The 16,991-nt window shown below is 40.6% G+C and overlaps 1 protein-coding gene across 3 annotated transcripts in view; it reads left to right on the top strand.

Moving 5' to 3' along the window:
• The window catches only part of COL11A1 (collagen type XI alpha 1 chain), a 393,245-nt gene that overhangs the window by 197,014 nt on the left and 179,240 nt on the right, over window positions 1-16,991 (top strand). For all 3 annotated transcript variants that reach the window (XM_078644690.1, XM_078644705.1, XM_078644698.1), the window contains 6 exons: window positions 349-402; window positions 504-548; window positions 2,299-2,352; window positions 4,026-4,070; window positions 11,255-11,308; window positions 13,908-13,952. In XM_078644690.1, the coding sequence (XP_078500816.1) occupies window positions 349-402; window positions 504-548; window positions 2,299-2,352; window positions 4,026-4,070; window positions 11,255-11,308; window positions 13,908-13,952 (297 nt within the window). The remainder of the gene's footprint in view (window positions 1-348; window positions 403-503; window positions 549-2,298; window positions 2,353-4,025; window positions 4,071-11,254; window positions 11,309-13,907; window positions 13,953-16,991) is intronic.

Here is a 16,991-nt window from a genome sequence, read left to right as displayed (position 1 = left end):
ATTTAATTTAGACTCATTGTTTGATACATTTTGCCTAGAGCAAATTTTATATTAGAATACAATCTGTGCTTTGGCATCTGTCAAGCTATTAAGTCAGACTTTATGGCTCGTGCGTGAACCATGTCTTACATACACAGCTCCCTAAAGCATAGTCTACAACCTCCCCCTCGTCCCCCACCCTCCTGTATGTAGGAAACTTTAGATCTTCAAGAAGAGCATTTTTGTATGAATACCAATGCAGTTTGACGTCTTGATTGCTTAATTCAAACGTATGTTTCCATACTTTCTTCAGGGACATTGTGTGATTGTTTAAAGCATTTTAACTTTAAAACTTTCTTTTTGTTTCAGGGTCAAAGAGGATTGCTTGGACCAAGAGGATCGCCCGGCCCTAGTGGCCAACCTGTATGTATTGTTTGCGGGCACACCTGAGAATTTTCTTTATTTCATATTTTATTAAACATTTGGACTAATTAATGCTTTTGTTTTCATGTCTTTTAATTAAGGGTGTCGCTGGAGTAGATGGCCAACCGGGACCCAAAGGAAACTTGGCACGTAGAAGAAAAATACAAACATATACGTGTACTACATAAATTGTGTTGAATTAGAGGCTGAGATATTATAAAAATGTGCTCAGGGGTGAGATAGAATAGTGCTGTGTTGCGCGAAAGGTGCTCAATTGTGCAGCTCTGTATCTACAAAGAATGGCTCTCTGATGATGTCATCAACAGAGCTTGCCCAAAAAAGTAACTTTGTGAAACGCTAAGAAATGTGGCAAGGTGCAGAAGCGAGCAGGCGAGGTCTTGCGAGAGATTTGTTCTCGAGAGGCAGCCTGCCGTAAAAATGTCTGCATGATCAAAATCGCCCATGAGTACATCTATCAAATGTGTAATTTCAGGTAAATGTGGGCCCAGATTTAGTAACATTTCATGCAACGCTGGGCAGCAAGGGAACTTGTTGTGCTGCGTTGCGTGAAAAAGAGAGCGCTGAACTGCACCATATTTACAAAGATGTTGGCCGTTCTGCTGTCTCTTAGCGCTGGCACACTTGTGCTCCCCTAGCTCTAAGGCGGGCACCCTTGCGTCTTGTCACAAGGATGCTTCTGGTATGGTTGGGAATGGATGTCTTACTGCACAAAAGCTATTCTTAGAGGTCTTCGAGGCTTATTCCTCTTGCTATATGTTCTGCAGAATGCAGCACACATGCAAATAGGAAGGAACCAGAAGAAATAAAGATATATATTCTCCCCATTAAGCCATCCTCAGGTCGGCACACTATTCTGCCCAGAGACCCATATTTGAGACCCATATTTACTGACTTTAGTAAATATGGGTTTGCATCAGAATACATGGGTGGATGCACGGTATCACACATGCTCCACCCATGCAACGCCTCCATGGCGCAAGCAGGGCCGGACTGGGAACCAAAACCGGCCCTGGCAAAGTGCTCGGCCGGCCCCCCGACCCCCAGGGAGGGTTGGGGGTGCGACCGCGCTCTTTGCCAGGGCCGGTTTTCGGCCGATTTTGTTACAGGGACGTTTTTGCAGCAACGCTGCAAAAACGGCCCTGTAACAAAAACGGCTCCCAGGCGCCCAAAACAGGCCCCCACCCTTGCGGCGCACCGGGGGATTGCCCATTGCCCGCAACGCCCAGTTCGGGCCTGGGTGTACGTTGCATTGCATTGAAGTGCTATGTTGTATTACTTTTCTTTTTTTTTACAAATCCATGCAAAGCCACACATATTGGGCTTTGCGTGACTTAGTAAATATCAAAATAGATTTTGCATTGGGTCTGTGCCCCAAAAAAAACCTAATCCAGACTCAAAATATTAGCAAATTTGTGCCCTCTTGTCTCCTTTTTTATGGTCTTAGAAGGGTTTATCACTACACAATACCAAGCTCATTTGTGGTGAGAGCACATCAACTTTTGTGGGGTGGAAAAACACATCAACATGAAAACTTGATTGATGGTTCAGTCTTTGCTACTCTGTGTGGCGAGAGAGGTAGAGAAGAGCATAGTATATACATCTGAGCCAACGTGTCGCGCGGTGCAGTGCTTTGCCCAGTTCAGGAAGAGACAACTGATGATTCATTATTGTTCCCTTAATGTGATGCATTCTGGACCTACAATACACAAAAAAATTCAACATTAATAGCAATGAAGGGCTTTTTATTCCTAGATCCCACAAGCGTAAGCACTTCAGATGTTTGGAAATCTAAATTTAAGTGTAGTAGGCATGAGAAGAGAAACTTCTGTATTTTGGGAGATATGTGTCCATTAATATCCCTGTTTTTCACCCTAGGGCCCTCAAGGCGAACCTGGGCCCTCTGGCCAACAAGGAATTCCAGGTCCACAAGTAAGAATAATCAATTTTTGCTTTTCTAACCATAAAAAGTATGTGTTATTTTGTTTGGTACATGTGTGCACAATTGGTAACGAAATTCAGGTTTAATAAATACAATACTTGAAGACACCTGCATATGTTCGAGGTTCTCAAAACTAGCTTTTGTTATGCCCGGAAGAGGGTAGAATATTTATCGCATCCGACAAAGTCCAACATTGCAGGGTCGGCATTAGGGGATAGGTGAAATGCCATTTTCCCCCAAGAATATAAACAGATGCAAGGTATTGCGTTGTTTTCAAATCCACCTCTCTGGGGTTGGAAGAAGGGAGGAATGCAGAAGAAAAGCGCTGCAAAACACGAATTCTTTATTAAGGACATTAAAGAATGCAAGAATTTAGGAATTCTTGTGCAACCCAGCTCTATCACAGACAGGCCCTTGAAAATACATAATAGCAATCACAATACGTTCACTACAGTGTCTTTCCCTTGACACTGCTCTTCAACAGTGGCGTCGCTAGACCTTTAGCCGCCCGTGGCGATCCCTGCGATTGCCGGCTGCGGCAGCTGCATGTAAATCCAGGGGAATGGGGGAGTGCTTGTGATTCCTGCCTTTGCTGCCCCGCAATGGGCACAGGTAAGAGCGGAGGGGTGCGAGGCTGTGTGCCCTCCCCCGCTACGCCACTGCTCTACAAAGGAACCTTTCCAGTAGGGTAGCTTGAGTGCGGCACCTGCCTGACAGGGGGTTGCTGAGGCAGGCAATGCTCCCAGACTTGCCTGCCGGGGAAGTTGCCTTCCAGTAGGGAAGCTTGAGTGTGGCACCTGCCTGACAGGTGGTTGCTGCAGGCAGGTAATGATCACAGAATTGCCTGCTGAGGAAGTTGCCTTCAAGTAGGGAAGGTTGAGTTGGGCACCTGCCTGACATGGGTTTGCTGAGGCAGGCAATGATCACAGAGTTGGCTGCTGAGGAAGTTATCTTCCCAGTAGGGACGCTTGAGTGCGGCACCTGCCTGACAGGGAGTTGCTGCAGGCAGGCAATGATCACAGACTTGCCTAATGGGGAAGTTGCCTTCAAGTAGGGAAGGTTGAGTGTGGCACCTGCCTGAGAGGGGTTTGTTGGGGCAGGCAATGCTCCCAGACTTACCTACTGGGGAAGTTGCCTTCCAGCAGAGAAGCTTGAGTGCGGCACCTGCCTGACAGGGTATTGCTGCAGGCAGGCAATGATCACAGAGTTGCCTGCTGGGGAAGTTGCCTTCAAGTAGGGAAGCTTGAGTGTGGCACTTGCCTGACAGGGGGTTGCTGCAGGCAGGCAATGATCACAGAGTTGCCTGCTGAGGAAGTTGCCTTCAAGTGCACTATGATGAGCTCTGCTATGTATTTGCCCAGATGCATTTAGCAACCATGTTTTTTGTGTTTTTTGCCGCCCATGGAGCAGCAGATCAGTCCCAATTCTATTTTGCGATGAAAAAAAACCTGCCAAAAATCTGGGGTTTTGCTTCTTGCGAGGGTATTTCACCCATACCCAATCAGAATTTATCCCAAGTTATGGGGATCAACATGCAGATTTTGGTACTTACTGTCTGTTTACTGCAGATCATGTGATGTTAGAGTCAGATTTCTTTGTAATTATGTAACGTGCAAGTACACTGTTGGCTGCTTATTTTAATGTATTGTTTTTTTCCTATCAGGGGCTTCCTGGTCCTCAAGGCTCCATTGGTCCACCTGGTGAAAAAGTAAGCTATACGTACAATGTATTCATACTGAGTGCAGTGCCCCTATGGTGTTCCGTTAACGCACCCTCGTTGCTTTCAAACAGGGAGATGTATTTCTTACTGTAGCATAGATCAGAGAAGTACTTATGGCTGTGGGATTATCAATACATGCTGCATGAAAATTCAGAAAGGAAACTTTGACACCAAAAATACATTGCAGGAAGAGAAGCGTATGATTTAGTGGAATAACACGTTTTCAAATGAAAGGATTTGATTTGCCTGTCTCTTCCCCATACATATCTTCTCATTCTGCCTTTCTGTACTCATTCTGTTCTTCTCCCTTCCTGTGTACTTTTCTCTTTATTCATCATCCCTATCTTCTGTTTTCCTGTGCATGCCTCTCTTCATTAATCACATCCTGCTTGGTTAATCGTATCTTTTCCTGTGCATTTCTCCAGCTTTCCTTCTCCTTCATTTTGTTTTTTCAATCTTTCTGCGTTTCAGTATTTTCCTTTCCTTTCTTCTGCCACCACATTTCTTTCTTTTTCCATTTCTTTCCAATACTCAGTACATTAATAATGCACTATCCTCCATCTTCCACGGTCTTTAAGTGAGCAGAGACGTGCTTTTTACAAACTACGGTTCAATCATCTTAGTGTTGGCGGTTTCCTTTCTGAGTTGTTCATTCCACTGCCCCTTTGAGCGCAGACTTTCTTTTCCTGATGCTTCATATATTTTGGCTCCAGGGGAATAAGAAGACTGAGCGCTTTTATAGCCGAGCTCTTCTTCCCTCCTGGGCCGATGCTGCAGGATGGTTAAATATGTGCCTCACATTCCTCCATCAATCATACCTTTCAGCTGTCAGTAATTATTAAAGTCAACTCTGTTTAGTTCAACTCATGTTCACAGCGACTGCCCAGTCCCACTTGGTTTAGATGGAGTCACTCACAATGTATGACCCATCTCTCTGAGTGCAAAACAAAGTTTTACTATTATTTTTGGCTTTTGTTTTCAGCAAGGAGAATGCTATACTGCCTCCATAGGGGTCTTTCAAATGTTATTGTGTTTTATCACCTACAACTTTAAGGGTTAAGAAACATCAGCTTAATTCCCCCTTGGAGTTGCCTCGACTTTTCTCACTGTAGTTACTCTATTCCAAATATAGGCCACCTCGAGTCCAATTCTTATAGTCATTTGTGCAGTCAAATTGAACGAATAGACTATACTTTACCTGTGTAAATTTACAAGATGCGAGTTTTCACTCAGAAATTGATTTACTCGCATGTGATATTACAAAAGTGACATTTTAAGCATTGGTCAATCAGGTAGGGAGAGGAGTGGGCATTTCACGGAGAGAATCCCTTGGAAAGGTAGAGCTCCGAAAATTAGTGTGGGTATAAGGGAGGGATTTTCTCTATGGGAATTTTTTTTCTTACATAGGAATAAAGCAGCAAAAAGATTTGAAGTGCAAATGCACATCTGTATGCATTTACACATGCATAATTTACACCTAAAACATTTACATTTAGGTCAATGTTAGTGCAACCAAGGACTCATGGGAAGCTGTGACTTTCGTAACTTTACAGATATATTCATGAAACGTTTAAAGTGTTTCAAAAATACAGTACATTTACTCCAAACTTACAAATATAACTGTGGGAGTAAATATATCACGTCTTTCGAAAACTGGGCCCTTGAGCTTTACCAAATTTAGTGAAATTTGAAAACTCAAGAAAATTGCCACTGGTCACCTGTGTAAAGTGAGGGATGGCAAGGCCAATGTATCATATCTCACACAAGGGGGTTCTGGTCGGAGTTATAGCCACCCAATCCAAATGTACTACTCCACTATACTTAAACTCACACTATGTACGAGGGTAGGGAAATGGGGGGGAGTAGAAAAGGGACTGCGGAGCACTACTGTGTAGAGACGAGAACCCTCACTCACCGAAAGTTGACATGCTTCATCATAGAGTCCCCTCTTCAAGGCCAACGTATCGAAATGGATTATATTTTGTGTTCGCTAATAAGATGTAGGCCATAGGTCCCGATAACAATGAGAAAAAAACAGCCCACATCATCTCAGTTGGTAAAAAGGGCTCTGGATTGCTTCATATTGCCTCACAAAATTGACTAAACTATAAAACGCATGCATAAAAAGAAAAACTTAATATCACCGTATCCTTGATGTGACTCTCCTCTTTCCAAAATTATCAGGGCCTTCAGATTCAGAATGTGAGATCATTTCATTGATGTCATAGGGACCGATTCCAAAAGGCATTTTTGTACTTGGGTTGAATTCACATGCTCATAAAAATACAAGAGTAAAGTTATGCCCTTCAGAAACTGTGAATTTACACAATTAGATGGCTTTGCTTACTCATACAATTTGTCCTGTCTGTTGTATTTTGGCATGGGAGCAAATACTTTCCTAATTATAGGTTAAGAGTGAAATCTTTCAGTTGGTCAGTTGTTTCCTGTGGAACAGGACCATCTTAAGTTTCCCAGAATTTCAGGAGCTTTCAGACATGCTCTGAAGAAGATTGCCTTAGCACAACACTGGACTGTGTTCTTGGGCACAGACATTCAAGCTGGCCAGCTCACCAGTATGACCTCCAAAAGTCAGAATTTAATATTTTCAGTAGCAAGCACTCTTATTCCTAAGATCCAGTAAAATGGGAAGTTAATCACACATGGGAGGAGTTCAAAATGTGTAAAAACGAGAATGTTGTTGGTATTTACAGTCAAACTGTTCCATAAGTAGTGCCCACACCCACTTTATAAAATGTATTTCCTGCTCTGGAAAATCATCTTATGTTGTATAACAAAGTTCCTAGCAGCAAAATCCTACATGACAGAACATTAGTCTTATTGAGAAACGAGATCAGTTTCCAACCCCGAATCCTTCATCTTAGAAAGCCAGCTAGCCTCACTAATCTACATTGAAAGTCCAGTTTATTCTGAAATTACACTCCAGGAAGATAACCTTTAAAGAAAAGGACCCAGTGAGTATGAAATGAGCACACAGTTACTCGTGGGTGAGTGGAGAGGTATACAATGTAGAAAAATCCCAGAGCATGAGGGGATGGAGGGAGAAAAACACATCAGTGAGCTAAAGTGAAGAACACGAGGGTCGTGCCAAGATGAAGCATAGAGATAGGGAGAGAGTACTTAGGAGCAAGCAGCACACATGTAAGAGGCCAACAAGGCTGGAAAACATATGCACTCTCATGAGTCCTTAACCAAAAAGAAAAATGTAGGGCCATATTATCAAGAAAGGGCGATACATTATCGCCGCTTTTATCGGCAGGAAACTGCCGCTAAAGTGGCGATAATGGGGTTGATAATATGCCCTTGTGAATTCCCATAGAAGCCAGGGTTAACACCAGAACCAGGGCTTCTATGGGAATTCACAAGGGCGTATTATCAAGCCCATTATCGCCGCTTTAGCGGCAGTTTCCTTCCGATAAAAGCGGCGATAATGTATCGCCCTTTCTTAATAATATGGCCCGTATTTCCCTAAAAGTGAGCATTTGAAGGACAAAAGGTAAGTAGGTTGTGCAGGTAGGAGGGAATGGATAAACACAAGATGGACAAGGAAAGCCATCACAAAATTAGCAAGAAAATGAGAGTAATAAAGTTCTTGGTAAGCTCAAACAGGTCTTTTTCAACCAAACAGCTAGCGCGGTCTTGTAGGATCAACCTAAAAGCAATAGTCAAAAGTTAGAAAATTATGGAGAGTGCCCTTTGCAGATGAAATTCTTATACTTAAGTTTACCTTTATTGAACTTTACAAAGTCAAAAGTGTATTCTATGTAGTTCAACTTGTAATCCAATGCGACCCATAGATTTCTAGTAACAACAAGTGTAGTGAATGGACACGCACTCAGAGCTGCATTCCAGTTTGATATGTTCCCATGGGGCTTTCACACCTCTAAATAAAAAATGTGGTTTATAACAATTTCAATGCATCGATAAGTGTATTTCAACTAATCAATTATGGACAGACATGTCTTACCCTTTCCAGTTGGATCTCCAGTTTAATGCCATTGGCATATCCCTAAAAATTCCGATTATGGCAAAAATGTACTCCAGCAAGTGGATGGATAAAGATATTGAAGATAGGCGAATAAATGGAACAACCAACTGGGGGCATCGTACAGAAATGTATAAATCTGGTGGGGTGCAGGTCGAATTTTATACTGGCTTTGCTTATTCAAAGAGAAGAATATCAAATCCTTAAACTTCCCTAAAAGGCCTTAAACATTGACAAGTATTTTCACCAATAGCTGATGTCCACACACTATGATGGTAGCTATAACATAAAGTAAGTACCAACCACGGTCCTCTGTCTGAACGTATATATATATATATATATATATATACCTATTTCTTACATCTTCCCCTTCATGCTCATGGCCATGACCATGACAGATTGGTATAAAGATAGCAGATTTCCTAAAGATGATGCAAACATCATCTAGCAATGAAAGTTCTATCATCTATCCATAAACCTGTTAAATACTGTGAAGCAAGCTAAAGGGTAATAATGTGTTGAACTCTAGGATTGTAAGTTGGGCCATACCACTTAAGCATCCACACATGTTCTATCATTGTAGCAGCCACACCTTTTCTTAGGCTTTGACTAATATTTATGCTGCACAAACCTTTGGATACAAATAGGGGGGCAAAGACAAGTTCCCGACATTGGCTAAAATAGTAAGAAATCCAGTGAGTAAAATCAGTTTAAACTGTTGATGACGAGGGCTAAGAAGACGATTCTTGATCTATAGCTTTGCCCAGAGCTGAGTTGATTTTTAGTCCATAAAGAACGAAGTTATCTGACTAAAGCATGTACGTGTTTTGTTGGCCTTTTCTCACACAATTGAAATGCAGCAGGACTATAAAAAGGTCCTATAAGATTTTTAAAGAATTTTAACAAACTAGCAGTATTACTGCCAAATCCACTTTAGCAGAAGAGTAATGCGTCCAATCTTACATTACGTCTTTACTGATTTCACGTTGGATCCCTCTATATGCCACATGCTCCTCTGTCGTCCCTTACTGTGTCAACCATTTGCCATGTACCCTAAATCTCTATTCAGTAGCCTTAGTGCAGGAGAGAACAACGTATTCTTAGTGTTTATCACCCCAGACAATGAAGAAACCAGACATTTGAAATACCATGATCATTACCTCAAGTGCCATCAGGTCATCAAAGCAAGTAAGTCGTGCCCAGTCTAGATAAGCTCCCTTCATCCCACCTTCCATCCAACTATCTCTCCATTCTTCAAGACATTCATGCATCCATGCATCGATCAATCTTTTCATGTTTCCATCCATATATCCTTTTGCCATTCCATTATCATTCTGTCTATTCATCTTTCATCATTACTGTCTTCCGTCAATTGTTCTGTCCTTACACTTCCACTTCCAGTTATTCATCCATCCATATATCCATATTTTCTATTCATCGTTCATTTTTCCCTACTTTAATTTTCAAATTCAAATTCAAAAATAGCTTTATTCGATTTAATTAGAAAATCACAAAAGCATAGTAGTTCAGCATTTTTTATTTTTTGCCCACAATGCCACTTCAGTTTAGACCCACCTTTATGCAAATCAGTCTTGGTCCTCCTTTAATAGAACAGTCCAGCTTGACCTGCCAAGCCAGGTCATCTCTGACCTGGAACACAAGCAACCCAAGGTCAGTTTCGTGGTAGTTGGTGCTCTTTAGTCGACTAGTGGTCAATAGACAAGTAAAGAGATAATGAACAAAGTGAATAAAGAATTTGATGGATAATGGTAAAAACACAAGTAAGGAGGTAATGAACAATGTGAATGAAGAATTTGCTGGCTTATACATTGAAGAATGGAAAGATTTTAAAGTTCATAGCATTGCATCTGAGATATGTAGGTTAGAGAAGAAATTTGCGTAGGATATATGAGGCATTGATCAATGATAAAACAGAGATCATGAGCTCCAGTGGAAAAGCAGACACAATGAGCAAAACAAGTATATGAATAATATGAATAAATGTTAGGAGTATGAACAAAAACCTTTTCTTAAGGACAGAGTAATTATAGAACTTCAATGTGGATTTGGGGATCAGCAATGCTGATAAGTAGAATGAGGTTGAAGGCATAATTAAAATGAATAATATTTGCAGAGAATAACAAATCTCTATGTGTTTTATGAACATTGAAACATAGTCACTTTGAAGTGAGCACAATGAAAATCAGACTTGAGTGGAAAGTGTAATGAGCGATAACATCTGGAAATGAACCAGTCACTTAAGATGTTCTGACTGTAAAGTTAAGAGATAGGGTGGATAGCAGCAGCAAGGGATGGAACCAGGAAGGCTATTGGAAAGCAGGATTGCTGACACATTACTGTAAAGTAAAATTTAGAAATGTAGTCCAGTAGACATGGTAAGATGTAGAAAGAAGGATTTATGGTATTCTAAAATGCTTCATGGAGTGAGTAGGTGGATCAAAAAGGGAAAGAGCTGGAGAAAATATTGGCTATATGTACAAGGAAAAATAAATCAGAGATACAATGGGATTTGAGGACCACAGGTAGGAGAATGTGGATGGTATAAACATGGGCAGGTTGATGTACTAACTTAAGAGTAGGAAGAAAGACCATAAGGTTAAAGTTAGAAAACATACAATGAGAGAGGGAAAAAGAAGATAAAGTTGGCCAAATTGAAGGTTTGGAGAGTGAAGAGAGCTGTCAGTAGTAGAAACACGAGATAAGATGAAATATGAAATCACGCCAACTAGAATCAATTATAGCAGATCATCAAATTAGATTTTATTTGCTGTAAAGATTCCATTTTACATATCCTTCCCTATCTGCAATAATACATGTAAAGACTGGGCAGCTGCAAATAACGTGACCACTAAATACTGTAGTGTAGTCTGGCATTCCCCTTCTGGAACTACAGTATTCTTCTCCAACTCAGGTCTATAGGAAATCCTTGTAATATTATGTAATTTCACATTTATAATGCATACAGTGCTTTTATGTTTATTTTCAGAGGACATGTCATCTGTCACTTCCGTCTCTTGAATTAGTATCGCTATTAGGGATGAAAGAACATGACCTGGGGGTAGCTGTATTATCTTACTTTTTATTGGATTAATAATTAACAACACAAAGCCATTTCTAAATGTTTTTCAATATTATTATGTATTTTCAGGGTCCAAACGGAAAATCTGGACTTCCTGGACTTGCCGGATCTGATGGACCACCTGTAAGTAGCTTCACATGTTCACAATTTGAAATGACAACTTAGATGGCAAGTACATTCTGGGTCAGCAGCCAGTAAATATATTAATGAACCAATCCTCAATGACCATGATCAAGAGCATATCTGATAACTTATCAGGAGGGCATTATGTATCGATGGGAGTGTGCCAATATGCATTCTTTTTTCCAAAAAGGTTTATGTGAATTGATTTGCCTGGTACATTTGTTAGCATCCAAAATCTACTGTTGTGTCGTAATTGCTAATGCATTAAAGCACTCACTTATTAGGTCCAACCCCCCCCCCCCCCTGCCAGCATGCGAGTATCCCACGTGCCCACCCACCATTCTCTTTCCTTTACATTGTAGACACCAAGACTTTTGTGGTGTTTGCAGCGCCCGGTTTGACCTCTACACACCTGTTGTGCTTATTGGGTGCCATCTACGGGGTGGAGAGAGAAGTTAGCTGCCAACCCTCCAGGGTCACTGCACCTCCCAGTCTGATTGTATATTTTCCAAACATTAAATTCAGCACTTGATGGATTCATTCAAATGCAAAGCATTTAGGAAATGTCTTAATGGGCCTTATTTAGCAGATATTGACCATCGCATAACATCAGGCATACCAACCCATCCAGGTGGTAAAAAGGACCATGTTTAAAATTCAGCAGAAGAGGATTTTGTTTATGCCAGGCGCTGAGGGACTGTAACATAGTTCACAAACACCCTTAAATGAAGAGTTTTGATGTACAAATGAAATCTGATATGTCTTCCTTTCTGCTAGGTACTACTTCTCAAAGGCAATGCAGCTTTTAAGTGTCGGTTTCTCAGACATTATCAGTTAAATAGAATTAGATTTTCAGCTTGCTCCTTTTTAGACTCTTTAATTTCATTTTATTAACCTTGTACATACGTTGGTCATGATTTATACTTCAAACGTATTTCAATAATTACCACGAACAACGAGGCACTAAACGTGTGTACAGTCGAGCAGTAAAGAAACCAGTACAGAATTTGTCCAGTCTGGTTTGAGTATTCAAAGCGGGCATTGATTGTTGTTGATTGTTGTTGTTTCCCTTGACAGGGGCGTGGCTTGGTCAGTAAGATTGGGGGGGTGAGCTTCAGATTTCTCAACAATCACTCTAGATGAAATACATAATACGAGAAGCAGGACAGGAGGGAAGGAGTAGTAGGAAAGAATAGGAGTCCGGATTGTGAGGGTTCTGATAACTCAATATTTTGCAAAATAACAATTTTTAAGACCTTTGAAACAGAGACAAGAGAGTTTGTTTGAGTGTGTGTGTTTTTGTCTGCGTGTATTAAAAATTCCAAGTGAAATCTACAAACTCCTCACCATACCGGCCTTAAGGCACCTGTACCCAACTATTTACCATAGAATATATTTATTAGGGTGGAGCAACACCCAAAACACCCCCCTTGAAACTACGCCCCTGTGTACCAAAATTACAAATGTGTGGCTTCAGTTACATGTTCTACTGTAATTAAGGTTGGCATGAAAGGAATCATCAGAATTTGATTAAAACAGGGGCACTTGGTACACTGTGAAATACTCATTGAGTTTATCTTGTCATGGAATAAACAAACAGCGTTACTGGCTTTTGGAGCCAGTGCAATAGAAAGGCATTCACTTAGACACAGATTTAAACAGAAGCATTTCCTTTCTACAAGAATTGTGAGTAGTGGTGAAGAGTTCATTCCACTCTTTCAAGTTGCCATAGATAATTTTTTATTATAGTATTGGACTTTTTAAGAGAGGCAGTAGCCCTCATGCTTGGTGGTGGGGAGTTGCAGTGAACAATTACTAGCTGCAAGAAGGGCTGGAACTTAGAGGCACGGAAGATTAGTTTGGGATTGGCTAGGTTATGACAAGATGATCCAAACTGAAGGTTATGGTTATTTGATCTAAGATTATGAGTTGGTGTTTAGCAAGTAAGGTTGTCTGAGAGACAATTATTTCAAAAGATGTTGAACAGGTGGTCTAGGCATTTAAACCCCTTGGTGGGGGGTTTATATTTAACAGTGATATTTCGAGATGGCATCTTCGCATTGTCAACATTAAGTCCAAAGATCTGGAGCACACTTGTTGGGCATGCAGATACATACAGTTGTTTTAAATAATCTCTCGTTTGAGAGCTCCAATGCCTCAAGAAACTCTAACATTCTTTGCAACCATGCTTTCTCGGCTGATTGTTGAAGGAATGAAAGTGGTAATGAGTATGACGCAGAATACATTAAGAAACTGTGTTACTACTTTCTTTCTCTCTTTATAAATGCTTTATAAAATATATACCAAAATAGTGTGTTTTCATTGCACCTCCGAACCAATATTTCTGCTTTTGCCTCCAGGTATTTTTTTGTGTCAGTTTAGTTGCTTGGTTATTTTTTAATTTCTATCTTGTCTTGTAATTGCAAACTTTGCCAATTCGCATGCTTCTCCAGGACGTGCTTAGACTGCAGAGCATGACTTTCCATACAGTGCACAAGAAAAGTTTTTTTGCCGTGGATCAAATGTCACACTATAAGCATGTATTCTTCTGGTAATTATCGCACAATAATCTCATGTTTTAATGTGTTTCTTGGCTTAGGGTCATCCTGGAAAAGAAGGACCGTCTGGCGACAAAGGTGCCCAGGTGAGCTTAAGACCAGTTAGCTTCAATCATGCACATACGGTGGAATTCCTAATATATGTTGATACTAAAACTGAGTAATTCATATGCGCTATGGCACATTTTGAACAGTTTGAACTCAACATTATAACCTTTTAGCTCGTTGTGAAGGGATATACCACTTGTTAGAGTCCCTGAATGCAAGTTATAGGTCCAAGTATCAGGGGAGGTCCTGCAACAAGAGAGAGGACCATTACCAGCCAGTATCAATCAAGGCAGAAGGTCTATTAGGCTATTAGAACATTTCATCCAGTGAGGGTAGACTGTTCCATATTATAAAGGAGAGACACATAGACAAACATTGGAATGTTAGAACAGAAGGCCTGTACCAGTGATTATTAGCCATGAGCTACTCTGTTATCTTCAATAGAGCTTTCAAAATTCCAAAGTTCTAAAATAGATTTATGGCCCACTGTAGAGGGCTCTACCAGCCTTTAAAGGTCCGCTCCACTGTTAAAGGCCTGAGCCAAAAAACTTGTGTTTTTAACAAGGGGGAGGTCCTTTAATGGCCGGTGTAGCCCAACTAGGGTCGGCTATAAAACTATTAGAACATTCCACCTCATCAGGGCAGAATGTTTAAATTAGTAGAACAAAGGCCTCATGGAGCCAGAGCGGGTTAAAATCCCCTCAGGCTTCGTGAGGCCTATGTTCACAGCTCTTGCTGTGAATATTCTATAGCTGACAGCCAGTGCAGGGCCACAGCTTTTAGCTTTTGAACATTCACAGCAAGAGCTGTGAAAAGGCACTGAAGTCAGCCCCTTGTTCTCACCGACTTGACTGAATTGAATTTTTGCAGTTCAGCCAATCTAGGGAGACCCAGGAGATGAGCAGCATTGCCCCTCCCTCCTTCTGAAGCTCAAGTGACTCTGACCTAGGGAGGAGGTAGGGAAAAGGCTCCTCTGTGTCCTGCAACAATGGAGCTCTCAACATTTCAAGTTCTAATATTACATATCCCATTTATTCAAAGAATATATAAGCCTGACCATTGTAGTTGTTGATTCAAGGTTTGAAAAAGAGTAAAGAATTTTTTTTGAAGCATTAATGCAGCTTGTTTGAATATATAGTGAGTCAAAAAGATAGACTGACACTTATATAGATTAGCGATTTCACGGTTCCTGCTAGCTGCCCTTCTTGAGTTGCTTATTACGGATGAGGGTGTCATGGAACGCATCCAGCAGGTACATGTGATGCGTTGGATACACTTGACAAACTGAATTCTATGGCAAACAATTTCTTTCCAGTCATTAAATTGTGCACGCATAATTAAAGTTAACAATTTCAAAATGCAGAAAACGCTCTTTGAAGTTTAATTGGCTTGTTTATATACTCCAAGGGAAATCCACTAACCATCCACGTTCATACGCATGTACATGAGATAACATGTCCTCAGAGAGGCCTCGGTTAAGCATTTTTTATGGCACTTAATGTAAGTACCACACACAGTAAGCAAAATTGAACTGAACCAATGCCTCATGTGCGTAAAAGCTATGATATATATCAATATGGCACTTGAGAAGTCACATATATGAAGTTCATTTATGTTAGTGGCGTCCAATATAGGTTTAGTAGGGCCAAATCCATGGCAGCTATTCAGCATAAACATGTAAATTAGTTGAGATTCATTATGCTGTTTGAGTGGATAACTAAAAATATGACATAGATATGGTTCTCCTAAATGTACATTGGTCTCTCATGTTATATATAGTCCAGACAAAATCTTTTCACCACTAGTAATGGCAAAATCGAGCTACTCCAGACCAGCTGAATCAAATAGTTTGCTTTATTTCAATCTACAAAACAAACAGATGGTGACCCAAGGTGTGACTAGTGGCTTTTTCAGCGCCGGCGCTGTAGTGTATATTTTCACCCTTGTACATGATGGTTAAAGGCATATTATACTGGATAAATGCACACATTAAATTAAATACATTATAAATTGCATATACATGTAACCTCCCATGTTAACTTTCTAAATAGCATCATTAATCAATGTACAAATGAACCATTATGTCTTTTTTATCAATTAAGGGTGAAAGTATACAGCACAGTGTCCGGCACAGGCTCTTTTGTTTATACCTATAACGTCCAATAAGCCTGTGTTTTTTCAGCGAATTTCAAAGACTTTTTTTATTACCTAACTGTAACATGTAACCTTTGAGAGTGTGTATGTGAGTGTTTGTATGCGTCTTTGAGTGGGTCTCTGAGTGTCTGTGTGGGTCTGAGAGTGTGTAAGTGGTTCTGTGAATGGGTGAATCAGTAACTGTATGAGTCTGTGAGTTGGTGCATGAGTGTCTGAACGGGTCTGTGAGTGGGTGCATGGGTCTCTGTATTTGGGTCTGTGAGTGGGCGCATGAGTGGATGGGTGTGTGAGTGGGTGTGTTACTGTCAGTGGGTCTGTGAGTGGGTGCCTGGGTCTCTGTGTTTGGGTCTGTGAGTGGGCGCATGAGTGGATGGGTGTGTGAGTGGGTGTGTTACTGTCAGTGGGTCTGTGAGTGGGTGTGCCAGTGTCTGGGTGGTACTCTGAGTGGGCACATGAGCGTTGAGTGGATTGCTCTCCTTTGAAAAACATAAGGCCCTGCGACCAAGACACCTGCTATTCATGGCCGAAGGATGTGTGCAGCAGGGGTTCGCTTTACTTATGGTAATAAAATATTTTTTTGTGTTAAAAAACCCTAGACATTCACTGAAAAAAACAGAGGTTTTTGAGGTGTCATCAGTGATGTCATAAATTATGTCATAGAACATGTCATGAGTAATGAAGCTCTGCTGATTATAACGGGTGAATTTCTGCATTTTTTTTACTTCAAAACGTTAATGTTTTAACAGACATATTCACCTAACTATAATGTTACTTTAACCTTTTTTTGTCAGTGAATTTTGAAGTATTTTTATTAACAAAAACAGATCGTTTTTCTCACCCAACTACTTTAACCTCAGTTTTTTTAGTAAAATTATATAAATTAATATCTATCTATCTATCTATCTATCTATCTATCTATCTAT

This window comes from Lissotriton helveticus, chromosome 1_1 (assembly GCF_964261635.1).
Source record: "Lissotriton helveticus chromosome 1_1, aLisHel1.1, whole genome shotgun sequence".
In the NCBI taxonomy this organism is placed as follows: Eukaryota; Metazoa; Chordata; class Amphibia; order Caudata; family Salamandridae; genus Lissotriton; species Lissotriton helveticus.
The sequence above is the reverse complement of the archived record's forward strand: the minus strand, read 5'-3'. Positions and strand labels throughout refer to the sequence as shown.